The 15,007-nt window shown below is 44.7% G+C and overlaps 1 protein-coding gene across 2 annotated transcripts in view; it reads right to left on the bottom strand.

Annotated features, from left to right (window-relative positions):
* Positions 1-4,239: 4,239 nt before the first annotated feature.
* The window catches only part of E2F7 (E2F transcription factor 7), a 38,767-nt gene continuing 27,999 nt past the window's right edge, over positions 4,240-15,007 (bottom strand). The window contains exons 10-13 of one of the 2 annotated variants that reach the window (XM_037010756.2): positions 11,777-12,260; positions 10,462-10,717; positions 8,469-8,890; positions 4,240-7,180 (exon numbers count right to left, since the gene is read on the bottom strand). In XM_037010756.2, the coding sequence (XP_036866651.2) occupies positions 7,013-7,180; positions 8,469-8,890; positions 10,462-10,717; positions 11,777-12,260 (1,330 nt within the window). In that variant the 3' untranslated portion in view covers positions 4,240-7,012. The remainder of the gene's footprint in view (positions 7,181-8,468; positions 8,891-10,461; positions 10,718-11,776; positions 12,261-15,007) is intronic. The other variant, XM_037010757.2, reaches the window with a different exon arrangement.

Below are 15,007 nucleotides of genomic sequence, written 5' to 3'. Positions count from 1 at the left end.
TCAGTATCTGTCCTTGCTACTGCCACCACTCCAGTCTCATCTCTGCTCTCCTGCAGCCTTGCAGCCTTGCCACCGTGTCGCGCCCAGAGCACTGGGTGGAACTCTTTTTATAGAGTCAACAGCCATGTATTGCCCACAGGTGTGCAGTGAGCTAGTCAACCAGGGCCAGGTGAGAATCCTGGCCACAGGAACTCTCATTTTATCCACTGTGGTCTATAAAATTCATGCACACTAAAAACTGGGTAGGCTTGTATGGAGGACTCCTTCCATTTTTTGTTAAAAAGAATTTGCCTTAACTTGGTAAGTGGCAGGGCTTAGGGACAAGTGCGCTGGACTAGGATATTGGGAGCCTTGTGTTCTGGTCTCAGCTTTGTGGCCAAGTAACTGTGTAATCCAGGGCAAACTGCTTAACTCTCTTGCTTCTATTTCCTCTCTGTAAAATAGGGGAGTGAATGAGATAATTTCCAAGCTTCCTTTGTGTACTGCATTTCTGTATTTCTCTGACATTACTACAGAGTGAAAAAAGGCAGAATGACCCCCTCAAGACTACTTCAATTTGCATAGTAACAGTAAATGTTTATTCAGTTAATAAATAATTAGCATGACTGGTGGGGTAGGGCTATGCATGATTTCATTCTGGTGAAAATAAAAAAATGTTTGATTTTGGTGAGAACCTGCTATTTATCACACTAACTATTTTCAAGTTGCTGTCGCTTATTGAGTGACAGCTGCCATGGTAACTCAGGGTTCACTGTTGTGTATTCCTCAGCTTGAGCACAGTGGTAGGCCCTAGATGAGAAAATATTAATCCCTATTTTGGAGGATCTCACAATGGGGTAGGGAAGCCAGCTTACTCTTCCTGAGGGGAGTGGGGGACATTTGAACTGGATTTTGGAAGATGCACATGAGTTGCCTGGTACAGAGAGAACTGGGGGTGGGAGGAGGCGTTTTAGGAAAGACGGTGGCTGGTGTAAAGGCATAGATGCATAAACGAAAAGAAGACTGTGAACCCTGAGAGCAGAGTGATTGACAGAAGGCGGGTGGGGGAAGAGGGAAGGGCGGCGGGGGAGACTGCTGGGTTCTGTGGAGAAACTGGAAAACACTCTAGGTATTTCTGGCAGGCAGGTTTTAATACAGGGATTATTAATGCAGGGATTTAACAGAGGGGTTAACAGTCCCCCTTATCCAGAGGCTGGGGGGATTCTGTTTCCTCCTGGTGCTTGGGAACAGCATGAAATCTCTGCCAGTGTCTCAGGCGGTACATAGTCTTGGACTAGACAGTACAATAAAGTACAGCCAGTACAGCTGCTGCAAAGACGCAGTGGGCTGCGGTCTGTGCATGAGTCGCTCCTACTGTAAGAGGAAGAACGGCCCCAGCTTCCTCGCTTTCTACAAATCTGCCTGTGTGTATGTAACTGACCGAATCATAGCTGGAACCTGGCAATGACGGGATCTGGAAACGCAGTTCCCAGGCTTCCGGACCCTGTACTGAAACTCAGAAGGGGAGTGGAAACAAACTTTGAGGGCCAATATCTAGCACAGCTGCAGAGGCCAGCTGGGGCCAGGCTGCGACCGAATCAGAAAGCCATCTAGAAGAGCCAGGAAAACGCCGCCTGGGGCGCCCCAGCAAGCTTAAAAGCTGTATTGTCATGATTCAGTTTGTTTTACAAGCATTGCTAGTAGAGTGGAGGTCATTCTTCTAGACTAAAACAAAAAAACCAGAAAACAGTTTGTACTACAATTACTTGCTAAGTAACTATTATGTACCTCGACCCATGCAATGAAAGAGCCTTCTAGGTTGTTTTTTCTTTTTTTGTGGCAATTTATCCACCCAATATTCTTTGCCTCAATTTTTTTACTGGGTACATATTTTGTGGCAAACATTGTGAATAGAGGTATAAGTCATCTATGATCGTTGACCTTAAGATGCTAATATTGATCCTTTACTTTTCAGTGAAGACTAAAGAAACTTTTAGATTTAGTGGTTAATTCATTGGTTCTCAAAGTATTTTCTGCTGAACACTAGTCTTAGTAGATATTCTAAGAAAAAGAAAAGTCCTGCTATTAAACCAGTTTAAAAAAATTTGCATATATATTTCCTCTGGTAAATTTAGGTCTAATAAGTCCTGTAGTAAAAAAAAAAATGTGTTTAATTTCTCTTTACCAGAATTACCCACTTTTGGTTTATTCTTACTCTCTATCTACTAACAGTTGAGTTCTTCAGGGCACAGTTGGAAATACTAGATGCCTGTATAGATGAGTCAGTCAAATTGAGGACTATCAGTGGGCTATTTACAAACAGGTGATATGAGAGAACCATTAAGAAGAAAACCATAACTAATCAGCTGGCCTTAACATTAAAAAGTAATCAATAGCTATGACAATTACTGCTCTGAGTATATTGTGTCATAATAATCATTTAGGAAAATGCAAATCTTGGACAATGGAAGCTTGTAACTATTTCAATAGAATATTAAATGGTGAGTTTGGCTGCAGAATCAAATGACAGTGATTTAATAGAGGTTTTGCAAACCGGTTACCTAACTATTGAATCCCTGCATCCACAAGGCCTTGAAGGGTTGAGCAAATGGCACTAGACATGGATTTTGTGGAGACATCTTTGGAGAGCTATGCTGTGGTTCCTTGCCTCTGCCTCCCTGGGGCCCCTGCGGGGAGTAATGCGGGTGTTGCCTGCAGCTGGAGATGTGTTCTGGTGTCTGACGCTGGTCTTGGGGACCTGGGGGATGTGGGTGGGTGGGCAGGCTTGGCTCTGGAGGGAGGGAGTGGCTGCTGGGAGTTGGCTGGGCCTTCTCTCCAAGACCAGAACAAGGTCACCGGAGGTGGTCCAATGACAGATGAAGCCAGCCAAGGACAGTGCGAAATCTTGCTCAGGAGTCTGTGTGGAGCCGACTGCAGGAAAACCAGAGACAGAGGGAGAACAGCAGCTGGAGGAAAACACTTCGGCTGCCTCACCGAAAGTTCAGGCAGACGATCCCAAGGTGAGGCCTTGGACGACCTGTCCACGGAAACGGCTTGTACACCTGCACGCCCCACAGCAAGAGAAGCCTGTTTATGGCTGGGCCTGGCGAGCAGTCAAGGCCCTGCTGGCCTCTCCTGTCCCATGGCCGTGCCGGACCTTGCTGGGGCTAGAACTCTAGGCAAGCATGCTGAGGGAGAAGTGCTCACCAGAGACAGAGGTCCAAGCCCCCCTCTCTCCAGTGAGCTCCAGGTGCAGAAGTGGTAAATATTCATTCTGCAGAATTGAGACTGTCTTTGTAACTTAAAATGAGCACAGAACTTCTGTTATTTATAGTACCTGGAGAAGTCAGGTAGGACCTAATGTTCATAACAAGGGTGGGATGGGTTGCCAGGCTTAAAGGGACACTGGGAGACAACACAAAGGTGCTTTGGGATGGTCCCGAGTCCTGCTTGTTCAACACACTGCTTACACCATTACAGATAACCGAGGCGGGCATGAGAAGTTACTGGTAGGTGCCTATTAAGGTGTAATATGCCTCTGAATGTAAGTCAGTAAAATCCTAATCCTGGTGTGTGTGTAGAAGCAAATTTATCCTGGGTTATTTGATGAATGTCTTGTGAGAGGAACAGAGACTGGGCCAGGGAGTGATGTTTGGAAGTAAGAGGTCCCAGTAGGATGAGGGAGGCATAGGCTAGATGCAGCTGAACGCCAAAAGGCCCAAGCCCTGCAGGTCCTGTCACCACCTGGGGGCCTTTCCCAGAGGACCAAGCGCAGGGCTTGATACCAGGGTCATGAGGCTGCTGCTGTCCCTAGTGCCTCCCGAGTTAGCTGGGGACTATGGACCATGCAGTGTGAGTGACTCAGAGAGATCAGCTAGGGAAAATCAGATTATCCTGGAGGTTAGTTTAACGGTGTGAACAATGGAATTTGGCTCTGAACTACAGGTGGGCATTGGCTAGCCTGAGAGACACCTATCCTGGCTGCTGTCGAAAGTCGGGGAGGTCTGCACTCACCTGGTTCCTGAAGTTGAGCATCAGAAGCTCCAAACCCAGAGAGGCGCTGACTCAGTGGGACCCAGCAGCTCAGGCGCCTCTCTGTCCTCTCAAGCTCCCATGCAATTCTGACACGGTGAGTTCTGGTGTATGGGAAGGCCAGTGGGAGGTCTCAGCAGGCTTTATGAGGGCCTGGGGGGCTGTGCTGCAGCTGGAAATGGTCTTACTGAAACTTGTACACACAGAAAGCCCACACACAACCAACACTTCTTAAATGAATTAACTTTTATTGCTACTTTTTAAAGCTTAATATTTTCCTAAAAGGAGAACATCAGTTTACCTGCAGTAAAGTTATAAGCAGACAGCTATAGATAATACAGCCACTAGAAAAAAGAGCAGAGCTAAGTAATATGAAGAAAAAAACAGTAAGCAGCAATAAAATACCTACATAAAACTAGCAGTGCAACAAGGTAAGCAGAAAGCAGCTTTACACTGAAAAAAAAAAAGTATTTAAATACAGAAATAGCACCTTACAAAAAGATATTGAGAAATGTAAACTTGGTAGGTCAATTCAAGTATAAAAGTTATACCCCCAACTCTTGTACCAGAATGAAAGGGTTTCACAAACCCTGGACTGCGCAGGGCACACGCCTTACTCTGTGCCAACTCAGAGCTCGTTTCCTTAGCAGGATCACGAACAATTTTATTTTCTTTCACTAAATTATACAAGGGTAGACTCAAAATTGCCATTGCGTCTTCACTTCCCCAAGTACCAAGTCTAGATCAGCCACAGCATAACTGGTAGTTGCTCTGGAGGTAAAAGACTCACTTTCCGTCTAGAAACAAGCATTGCATTGGATTTTTGCATGTCACGAAGCCACATTAAAAAGCGGGTGCTGAATACAAAAGGGGTTTGTTGTTTGCTATTGCTAATTTGGGTTACAGAGTCATAAAATTCTCATTTGGGGGTTGCTTCCTAACACCCCTCAAGAACCGTGAATTCTCTGAGGCTTATGAGGTCGTATCATAAACAGAATTAACAAGATAGCAAAGGAGTTAAATAAGGGGGGAGTATCCCAGAACAGTGAGGGGAAAAATCAGTGTGTTTTCATCTAAATGCAGACCTCTCAAGTGAAAATATTTTGTGGACGTTCTTAAGTATGGTGTATTTAAAATGCATGGACCCTGCGGAGATTCATATGAACTGCATGTCCTGTAACAATCGACCCGGAAAAGGCACATTTTATTTGTCTCAACAGGGAACCCATCATATTAGTTCAGGGTAATCATTAACATGCAATTGTTGACAACTAGGGCCACGTTTTTATCTGTTGAACTTTGGAGAAGTCTGTGAAAAAGATAAAAAAACCCCATCCTGTAAACTTTAAAAGTTTAGTGTTGATAAAAATTTTATATAACAAATTTATTTAATCTGGCTACCTACCTCAAGTTTAAAAAATCTTGTGGGGGTAATAAGGCTAATATTATCCTGTAGTTAATATAAAGCATCTTTACTCAGACTCCCAGAGTCTCTTAAATTAATATTTTTATTCTTTCATATAACATTATATTGGGTCCAAAAATAAAAATAAGACAAAACCCTACACCAAGATTCCAAACCTAAGACAGAAGTTTAAAAAAAAAGTGAAAGAAATGAAGAAAGGGAGGAAGAAAAGAAGGGAGGCAAGGAAGGAAAAAGATATTTACTCTGAAGAGACAAAAAGGAGGTAAATATTAATAAATCTAAGAACACAAAGATCTAGTTTGGCTACTTAATGAAACCCTAAGGTAAGAATATGGTTTAACAAAGGGATCTGCAGAACAGTTTCCAGAATTGTATTCATGCCAGAACAGTGAACCCCTGCACTCACCATTTTTGTTTTTTGTAAGTTCTCTGAAAAATAACTGGTTTGAATACTCTTGGATACTGAACGTAATGTATCCACTTTTCCTCTTACTCTTCTGAATACAAAGAAAACAAGCAGAAGAAAAAATGAAAGTATCACCTATCATCCTTTATCACTTTCTACATTATGTACTCTTCAGAATTCTACTGAAAGGTCCCATCCAGGCTCCAATTTTCCATATGACTACTTTCTACCATCCTGATTCCGTCAATAAACAGCAATTGTTAGAAGGCATCCATACCTGATACTCTACCATTAATGTTTAAATAAAACACCTCAGGGGCATGTAGTGAAGGAAACTGACACGGTAGGATTTTCACAAATGGACTGGAGAACCTCACTATTCACACAGTTGTCTGAGAAGCAGCTGTGGGGACCTGGAGGTCGCCTTAGTTCGCATGCCCAGAGAGGGCCAGCGAGTTCATTGGAGCAAGGTGTGCCATTCACAGTTGTTTTGGTTTTGACGTTCTGTCATGTACATACATTTATCCACATTATTACTAGGTCGTAAAGTAAGTGCAGGGCAAGTCATAGGAAAAAAGTATAAACATTCAAGTCGTCATACCCTGAAAAACATGTGTTTTGCTGTAGTTGTAAACTTTTTGCACTAAATCCCACTTCAGGAACAAAATAAATAATACCATAGGATTCACAACTGAAGCAGGCTTCCTGACGAAGCCTAAGGAAGCAGTAGCTTTTTGAAACTGCAGAAAGCAAGTCTCTCTCCACCACAGATCTACTCAGAGTGAGTGGAAATACGTGTCAAGAACGTTCACCCTCCTTAAGTGCTAGACAGGCCCCTCCTTTAGAAAGCCACAAGGCTCCAGCAGCCTGTTCTGGTCGATTTCCAGCAATAAGATGATTCTTGAATCAAAACCACAAAGTCAGTCGGTGCTTTCACTGTGACACCGTGCAGAGTCTGGACTCTAACTGGTATTAAATGCACAATTAATAACAGTTACTTTCAGGAAAATAGATGATTCATGATGATGGGAAGTTAACAGAACCAGTGGATGAGAGAGGAAGGATGTGTGAAGCTGGGCGGTTTGCATTCTGCTTTCCATTCACGTTAGGGCAGCCCCTGTAACGCGGGGAAAGGCAGGTGGTCCGATCCCAGCTGGCAAGGTGCCGGGTCAGTCAGACCCGCTGCTTGGGATCTCGAGTCTCCTCTGCGCTGAGCTGGCATTCCGTGACTGATTCCTTTCTCTTCTAAGGCCGGGGTCTCCGAGGCTGCCAGGTGTCTTGAAAAACGTCTCATGATGTGTGTGTTGGAAGCTCTTCGGGGTCACTGGAACTGGTGACTGGAAAACACACCAAGAGTGAATACAAACACAGGTGAAGTCAAATCGGTCTGACGCTGAGCCAGAGGCGGCCTCTTTCCCTGTGTCATTACGGCCCCCCCTTTGCTTTTCCATCACTCCCACTGGTTCGTCCCCTTCACAACACTCAACACAACTGGGAATGACTTCTCACTCATTTTGCATGCAGAAAGGCAGCCCAGCAAAGAGGTTAAAAGTGTGGCGCTGGCTCCTGGGCCAGGGTCTGGGCTGTGCCGGGACTAGCTGGGTGACTTGGCACATTGACCCGTCTATCCTCAGTTTCTACACCCACACACCGGGGATGGAAAAGGACAACTAGCCATGGCTGTAAGAATTAAAAGAGGTAATATTTATGAAGCACATTAGGCCATGTTAGGCAGATAGTAAGTGTATGGGTCTTGGCTCTTGTTTACTTGCTGATATTTATCCTCTCCTGTTAAATGTTAAGTATTTATCCCTTTAATGTTCTCTAAAAGGGAAGGGACCATGGTCCTGTTTACTGTTATGTCCTCACTGCCTAGTGATCAAAAAGCATATGATATGGTATGATCACCTTGTTTAAAAACAAACATGTTTATTTTTCAATGTCTAGCAAACCCTGAGCCTGAGTAACTTGTCTAAAACATTTTAGGGCCCAATGTAACTTTTTCTGGGAAAGAAAAGAATCACTCTGAATAAATGCCTAATGCATAATAGGAATTCAACAAATATTTACTGAACTACAAATGGGGGAGAAATATAGTACTGATTATACTGATTATAGGTTTTATATATTTTATATGAATATATATATATATATATATATATCCATTGCCTCCTAAACATTACATTTTAAGAAAAGACAGATGCTAGAAATCTTTGCATTTAGTATCAAGACTTTCGTTTCCCTTGACTCTTTCAATACCTATACAATTAAAATTCAGGGTGGTCTCCTTTATTGACCTAATGCAACGAAAGTTGGAGAAATCATCTGAATATTTGGCATTCAGCAAAAATCCCCCTGAACCATGCCTGAATTAAGTGCCCCTAATTTTAATTAACAGATTGACAACCAAGGAATATTTTTGCCTCCAAAGCACAGAAGATTCCACCATAAGTCTCTGTGCTTTACAAAATGATCAGACAATTCTGGGTCTGTAGCAGAACTTGCATAGAGCCTGACCTACAGCCTGTCCCAGTCATGTGACTAAAATAGAAGCTAAGCTGGAGGCATGCCCCGTCAGAGTGACAAGTCTGGTTGTGCCAAAGTGAAATAAACTTGAGAACTCACCTGCTGTAATTTTACTGCAGAGACCGGATGTGCCCCATAAGCGAGGGATTCGGGCTGGATGACAGTGTGTGATCTTGACATTATGGGACTCAGGTTAAGTGAGCATGAACCCTGTAGCTGAGGGTCTGCAGAGGGGAGTGGAGATGATTTTGGATTAACCATGGCTGCAGGGCTGATGAGGAGATGAGCTGCTGATCTGAGGCCAGGCAAGCCAAAATTCACAGGTCCTGCGTTTGGGAGAGTGGCGTGGGCAGCAGAAACTGGCCCAGGCATTGTGCGAGAATAGAGGACAGGGAAGGGGCCCAGTGCTGGGGACGGCAAGACCATACAAGGAACACCAAGGGCCGGCGGCTGGCCTGAAGACGGCCCCATGGCATGGGGGGTCTGACCGCCTGGCAGGAGCACACTGAAACCATTTAATCCTGAAACAGAGCAGAACAAGGTGCATGTCAACACACATGAAGATCTCATTCCAGCTCAGGTTCCTCACAGCCCCTTCCCACGGGAGCCCCAACAATCATCCCAGCCAGCCAGGTCAAGCCCCTCTCCATGCTCTCCCAGCCTCACGCTGCTGCTCCATAGCAGCGGCTACTCCTGAAATTCCACATTCACCTGTGGGATAATTTGGTGGCTCCTTAGAGGGTTTGATGAATGTGAGCTACGCTGAACCCAAATTGAGGAGGAAAGTCAACTTGGAAGAGAAGTCATATCTAATCTGAAGCATTTCCAGCTGGAATTTTTATTTCCCCCCTTCAGATCACAGGCAACAAATTACAATGTTATCAATAGCATCCTGACTGTCGTGAGTAGAGAGCAGATCTGTTCACACAACATTACAGCTGTGGCAGGCTTCTTCACGGCCTGCTGAGCTCACAGAGACTTCAAAATTATGAGGTTACTAGGCTCGCTGTCAGATCTTTATATCACTATAATTAAAACACTTATTTCTCTACCTGAATTTCAGTAACATTGGCTTCCTTTGCAATCCTATGTATTTAGTTCTATGTATTTTGTAAACATTCTGAGGAGGAATCTGTGGGCCTCACCACAGTGTCAAAGGGTCCCCACCCCAGAAGAAACCACCAGTCCCTGCGCTGGGCTCTCACTTTCCGTCAGCAGGAGTGAGTCTGGTTTTTGCTGGTGTATCCACAACACTCATATCATGCTGAGATTAAGCCCTCAAAAATATTTGTTAAAAGAATAAAGAGTGTTTTCTAGATAAGTGAGTAGTAAGTACCTACCTAACCTGTCAAATGAAAAGGAATTGGAAAAAGTTGATTTAAGTCTTGTTGCAGTAAGAGCAGCTTCATGTACACATTGCGTATCTCAAAAATTAGGTATCTATTATATTTCTGCTTTATTTCAAGATAGTAACAGCATTTACTGAGTCTTACTAAGTGTCGGCACTATTATTCTAAGTGCTTTAGATGTATTATTAAATTTAATTTAATTTTCAGAGCATCCACATAAAGCAGGTGCTATTACTGCTATTATAGTTGTTACACCAGCGAGGAGGCTGAGTCTTAATTTCACACAGGTAGTAAGTGGTTTGAACATCCAGCCTTCTCACTCCAGGTCTGGACCCACAATGACATGCACCGTATTTCTGGATATTCAAGAGATCAGTGAGCTATAGCAACACAGTTGCCAACAGGTTCATATTATTAAACCGAGCCAATGCTAGGTTCAGCTGGACCATAGAAACAGAATCACCTTTTGAATTCATTGTCTTTTTACCAAATAAAGTTTCATGCATTAAAAACAAACAAGCCCTGCCCCAATTATTTTCCCATTATCCTTGAGACAGATGAGAGAGAAAGCAGCCTCCACCATCACCTCCCAGATGGAGAAACAAGGGGTCAAAGCGGCTCAGAGGCTCTACACAGCAGCTCAAGGGCCCACTCTGGTCAGAGGACGCGGACAAAAACTTTTTAAGATCCAGTTTATGATCTGCCTGGTCTAAGGGACTCTGAGACACGATTCCATCCCTTACCAGCTGGCGACGGCACATAGAGGTACTGCAGCAAAGAAGGATCTTTGATGTCTTCTCCATCTTTTGAAGACTTTTCAATCTCAGGATTTCTTGAAGGATTTCCCCAGTCAGAAGAAATGAGGCCATCTGCTGTGGCCTTTCCCGAAGCCTCCTTTGGAGCAGGGAGCCGGCCACTCATGTGAGCATCACCAAGGTGCACGGACTTCCCATCACCCATGGTCTTGGGAAAGGCAGTGTTGGTGGGATCTGAGGGTTTCTAAACACAGCCGAACCAGGAACCAGAAAAGCAAGTCAAAACCCCAGTAGTAAATCTTAACAGCTTTCTCAAAAGAGCTAACATGAGCAGAAAGGTCACATGTGGCTATGTGCCACACTGACTTTTGTGTATCAGTCATATTTAGAGGAATGGTCTGAAAATCGATGTCACATCATGTACTTCTGTAGGCTTCTGACTCTTAAGCACAGAGATGATGGAGATTTTACATAATGGAGAACTAGCCATGGTATTCAGATTGTGAAATAAACTTCTGAGTCACTAACATATAAAGGGTGTTGATGTCACAATCGTTTAGGGGCCTAATAAGGATTGCGGCACCAGCCCAAAGTCACCTTAGTGGCTGAGACATAGACCATCGGTCTTTCCCTTCTGTTCTGCAATCTCAGGCTAGGGACAAAACTAGAAAAACTCATTCTGGCAAGCGAAGGGAATAGAGAAAGGGTCTGAGATGAATGGACTGATGTCCGTGAAGCATGCCTAGCTGAACTCCTGCAAACGGCCGAAATGACAATGCTTCTCCTTCTGCGAGTTTCATGGTCACATCCCATTAACCTCTGAATGGCTACCAAGTGGGAGACATGGGCAGCTCCTCTTCGTTCTTTTCCTTTCATAGCTAAGGAAGTGGGATCTCTGAGCAGAGAACTGGCAGGCACTGATGCCCACAGCACTCATGTCCTGCCTCTCAAGTCAGGTGCCTCTTGGATTAAGATGATTATTTAAGGACAGCAAAATGACTGGGAGGATTGTGTACACGTTAGCAGTGATGGCCTCCATGTGGTGTGGTTATGGGTAGTGTTTTTTTCTTTATACTTTTCAGAGTTTTATGCAAAGTGTGACTTTTATAAAAATTGCTTACTTTTCTTTCAGTAATACTTGATGGCAAGATTTTCTGGGAGAACCAGCCCTCGGCTTCATACAAGTGGAGTTCGACACTCCTCATATTCCAGAGTCAGTAGCTTATTCCTATCTGTGCACCTTTGTTAAGAAGCAGCTCTGGGCTGTGGGGACGCCAGAGCCCGTCCACCTGAACTCCCTTACCTTGGGTATGACGAGGGACAGAGGGCTTTCTCTGTCCCTACTTTGTCTTTTAGTGACTGGCTCCTCCTCATGGGGCTTCCTCTCCTCGCCAAGGCGCTTCTGGACTGAGGGTGGGGATGACGGCTGTGCTGCTGTGACTTCCAAGCTTCCGCTGTCCCTCTCTGACCCTGGGGCCGGCCTCTCTTGCAGGCTCCTGCACAGCATGAACAGCGAGGTGGAGGGCACATATACCAAGGGCTGGCCGGCCAGCAGGGCCGGCGTGAGGGTCTCCTCGTCTGAGGCCACAGAAGCGGCTGACACACCTGCTTGTCCCTCCAGACCACTCTGCTGGGAGGCCTGCGAGTCCGTCTGAGCCACAGAGAATACGTGGTGGGCAAAAGGGCTAACGCAATGTTCTGAGTCAACAGAGGGGGTGGGGCAAGGGGTAGTGGGGCCCAGGCTGCGTGGCAGAGGTGTCATTCTCTTGCTGGCAAAGGTCTCCCCCCTGTGATGAAAAGAAACACAATGGGGATCACCCAGTTACCACGCTGGAGTGGCTCCTAACTCTGCTTTTCTGAAGGGAGACTTCCGGAAGGCGGAGAGAACACTGCTCAGGCTGGTATCAAGGTCCACTCCCCAAGCACATGGTAGCTGACCCTAGAGGCAGACAGCCACATAACCCGATGGACGATTAGGGCTGATGAGGAGCTGAGAGGCGGCGGGGATGAGCTCTCAGGGGCACCTCAGGTTAGAGCTAATGCTCCTCCTCTGCCTCTTCCGCATCCGATAGTTACCGGTTACCCAGTACATAGCTCTTACCAGCGTATGCTTACCGTGGGTGCTATAATGATGATGAGCCTAATATTATAATGATTTATATTATTATCGTAATGGAAGCAATTCTCATTTCCTCTGTTTACTGGGGAGGAAAACTGAAGCTCAGAGACGGTCTGGTGCCCAAATTGATATATACTCTTACATTTCTCTTTAGAATGTGGCCTCTCTTTTCACGTACTTGTCTGGCTTTGGGGTCTCAGCAGAAATTGAGATAACAAGAAAAGTCAACTTTAACATCTAGTAACAACAGAAAGTGTTCAAAAGTGTTAGTTAGCTTCAGAAGATCGGAGACTGATGAGAATTGGGCTTGGGGTGGATTAATGATTGTGCATTGAGTCCCCTGTACAGAATTTTATTGTTGTTAACTGTTAACAACCATTTGATCAATAAATATGAGAGATGCCCTCTCAAAAAAAAAAAGTGTTAGTATGGTACTGATAGCGCTATTGCTCGTGAGCTCTTGGGCCCTGGAAGAGTTGACTGCAGGTACACAGAGTGGAACACAATAGCTACAGGGGCAAGTCTGCATCTCAGCTCCCCTGGAGGAGCAATCGCTGGCACTCAGCTCTGTGGAATGCCTTGTGCCCCGAGAGTAGTGTGCCCTGTCCCACCTCTGCACCTTTGACCTCCCTCTCTCCACAGTAGCAGCACCGTCTGAAACACAGGCACCCTGCAGTGCCCCTGTCCCTCGGGTGGGTCTTGCCGACTCACTGTCTTACACTATTTCCGTTTATTCCCGTGTCTGGCTGGCTCAGCTCAGGCCTGAGCCCCTGCGGGCCAGAGTGACTCACACGCGCTGCTGTCATCTGCTCCCATCCTGCCTCACGCAGCCGCGTGGTCTCCAGTGAACCCATCCTGGTCCTTTACCATCTGTCTGATAAACCCAGATTCTTTCACTTGGCTTTCACAGAGTGTTGCCAACTTGCCCTACTTGCTCCAACACCCTAAGCCCTCCTTAGGAATGATATTTCCTTTTACATTCTTATTCGGACAAATCATGGCCAAATTAATCAGCTTATGGCTCTCCCCACCCCATCCATCCGCCTCACAATCTGTTTCTTCCCACATTTGTCATTAAAAACCTCTCTTGGTTTTTTTTTTAAACCTCTTTAGCTTTTCCTTTGCTTCCTCTGATAATATATAACCCCCTTCAAAATCAAACCCAGACTTTGAGTCAGGAGGTTTGGGTTTGAATCCTAGCTCTGTCACTTATTTGCACTGTGACCTGGGGTAGGTTACCTAACTTCTCTGGGTTTCAGTTTTCTCTCTGTAAAATAGGGATACCATCCTCAAAAGACTGCTGTTACGATTAGATAAGTTAATATACATAAAACTTTTGGAACAGTGCCTGGTTGTCCACAGAGCTAGCCGTGATGACGACAGAGTGATTCATGGGTTATCATGCAGTGTCACAGTGCTGTTAGTGCTGAGCTGTCTTTTTCAGTGTATTTGTCTTCTTCCCCTGTAAATTTTCATAGCTTAGGAGATAAGGTTTTCATATTTTTTACTTTTTTGAGAGGGCATCTCTCATATTTATTGATCAAACGGTTGTTAACAACAATAAAATTCTGTATAGGGGACTCAATGCACAATCATTAATCAACCCCAAGCCTAATTCTCAACAGTCTCCAATCTTCTGAAGCATAACAAACAAGTTCTTACATGGTGAACAAGTTCTTACATAGTGAAGTTCTTACATGGTGAACAGTGCAAGGGCAGTCATATCACAGAAACTTTCGGTTTTGATCATGCATCATGAACTATAAACAATCAAGTCAGATATGATTATTAATTTGATTTTTATACTTGATTTATATGTGAATCCCACATTTCTCCCTTATTATTATTTTTTTTAAATGAACTGCTGAAGTGGTAGGTAGATGCAAGAGAAAGGTAGAAAACATAATTTAGTGCTGTAAGAGGGCAAATGTAGATGATCAGGTCTGTGCCTATAGACTAAGTATTAATCCAAGCTAGACAAGGGCAACGAAACATCCATAGATGCAGAAGATTTCTCTTAAAACAGGGGGGGTGAGGTTCTAAGCCTCACCTCTGTTGGTCCCCAATTTCTCACCTGATGGCCCCCCTGCGACTGTGCCTGTCTTAGGTTGTTCCCCCCTTGAGGAATCTTACCCGTCTCTGGCTAACCAGCCGTCTTCCGGGGCCATACAGGGAAATGTAAAGTTGGTAAGTGAGAGAGAAGCAATATTCTTTGAAAAGGTTAGCTTTTTACTTCTTTGCAGATTTATGCCCTGTGGCTTCTATGCCTAGCAATTGTCTTGAGGTATCTTTACCACTCGGAAGAATTATGATACTCGGTAATTTTCGATATGAGGCACGAATTCTACTAAAGGGCTGTAATTAGGAAGGAAGAAGAAAAGCTACAGAAGTAGCAGACGGAAGAAAACATGGGAA

Source organism: Manis javanica, chromosome 10 (genome assembly GCF_040802235.1).
Source record: "Manis javanica isolate MJ-LG chromosome 10, MJ_LKY, whole genome shotgun sequence".
Taxonomy (NCBI): domain Eukaryota; kingdom Metazoa; phylum Chordata; class Mammalia; order Pholidota; family Manidae; genus Manis; species Manis javanica.
The sequence above is the reverse complement of the archived record's forward strand: the minus strand, read 5'-3'. Positions and strand labels throughout refer to the sequence as shown.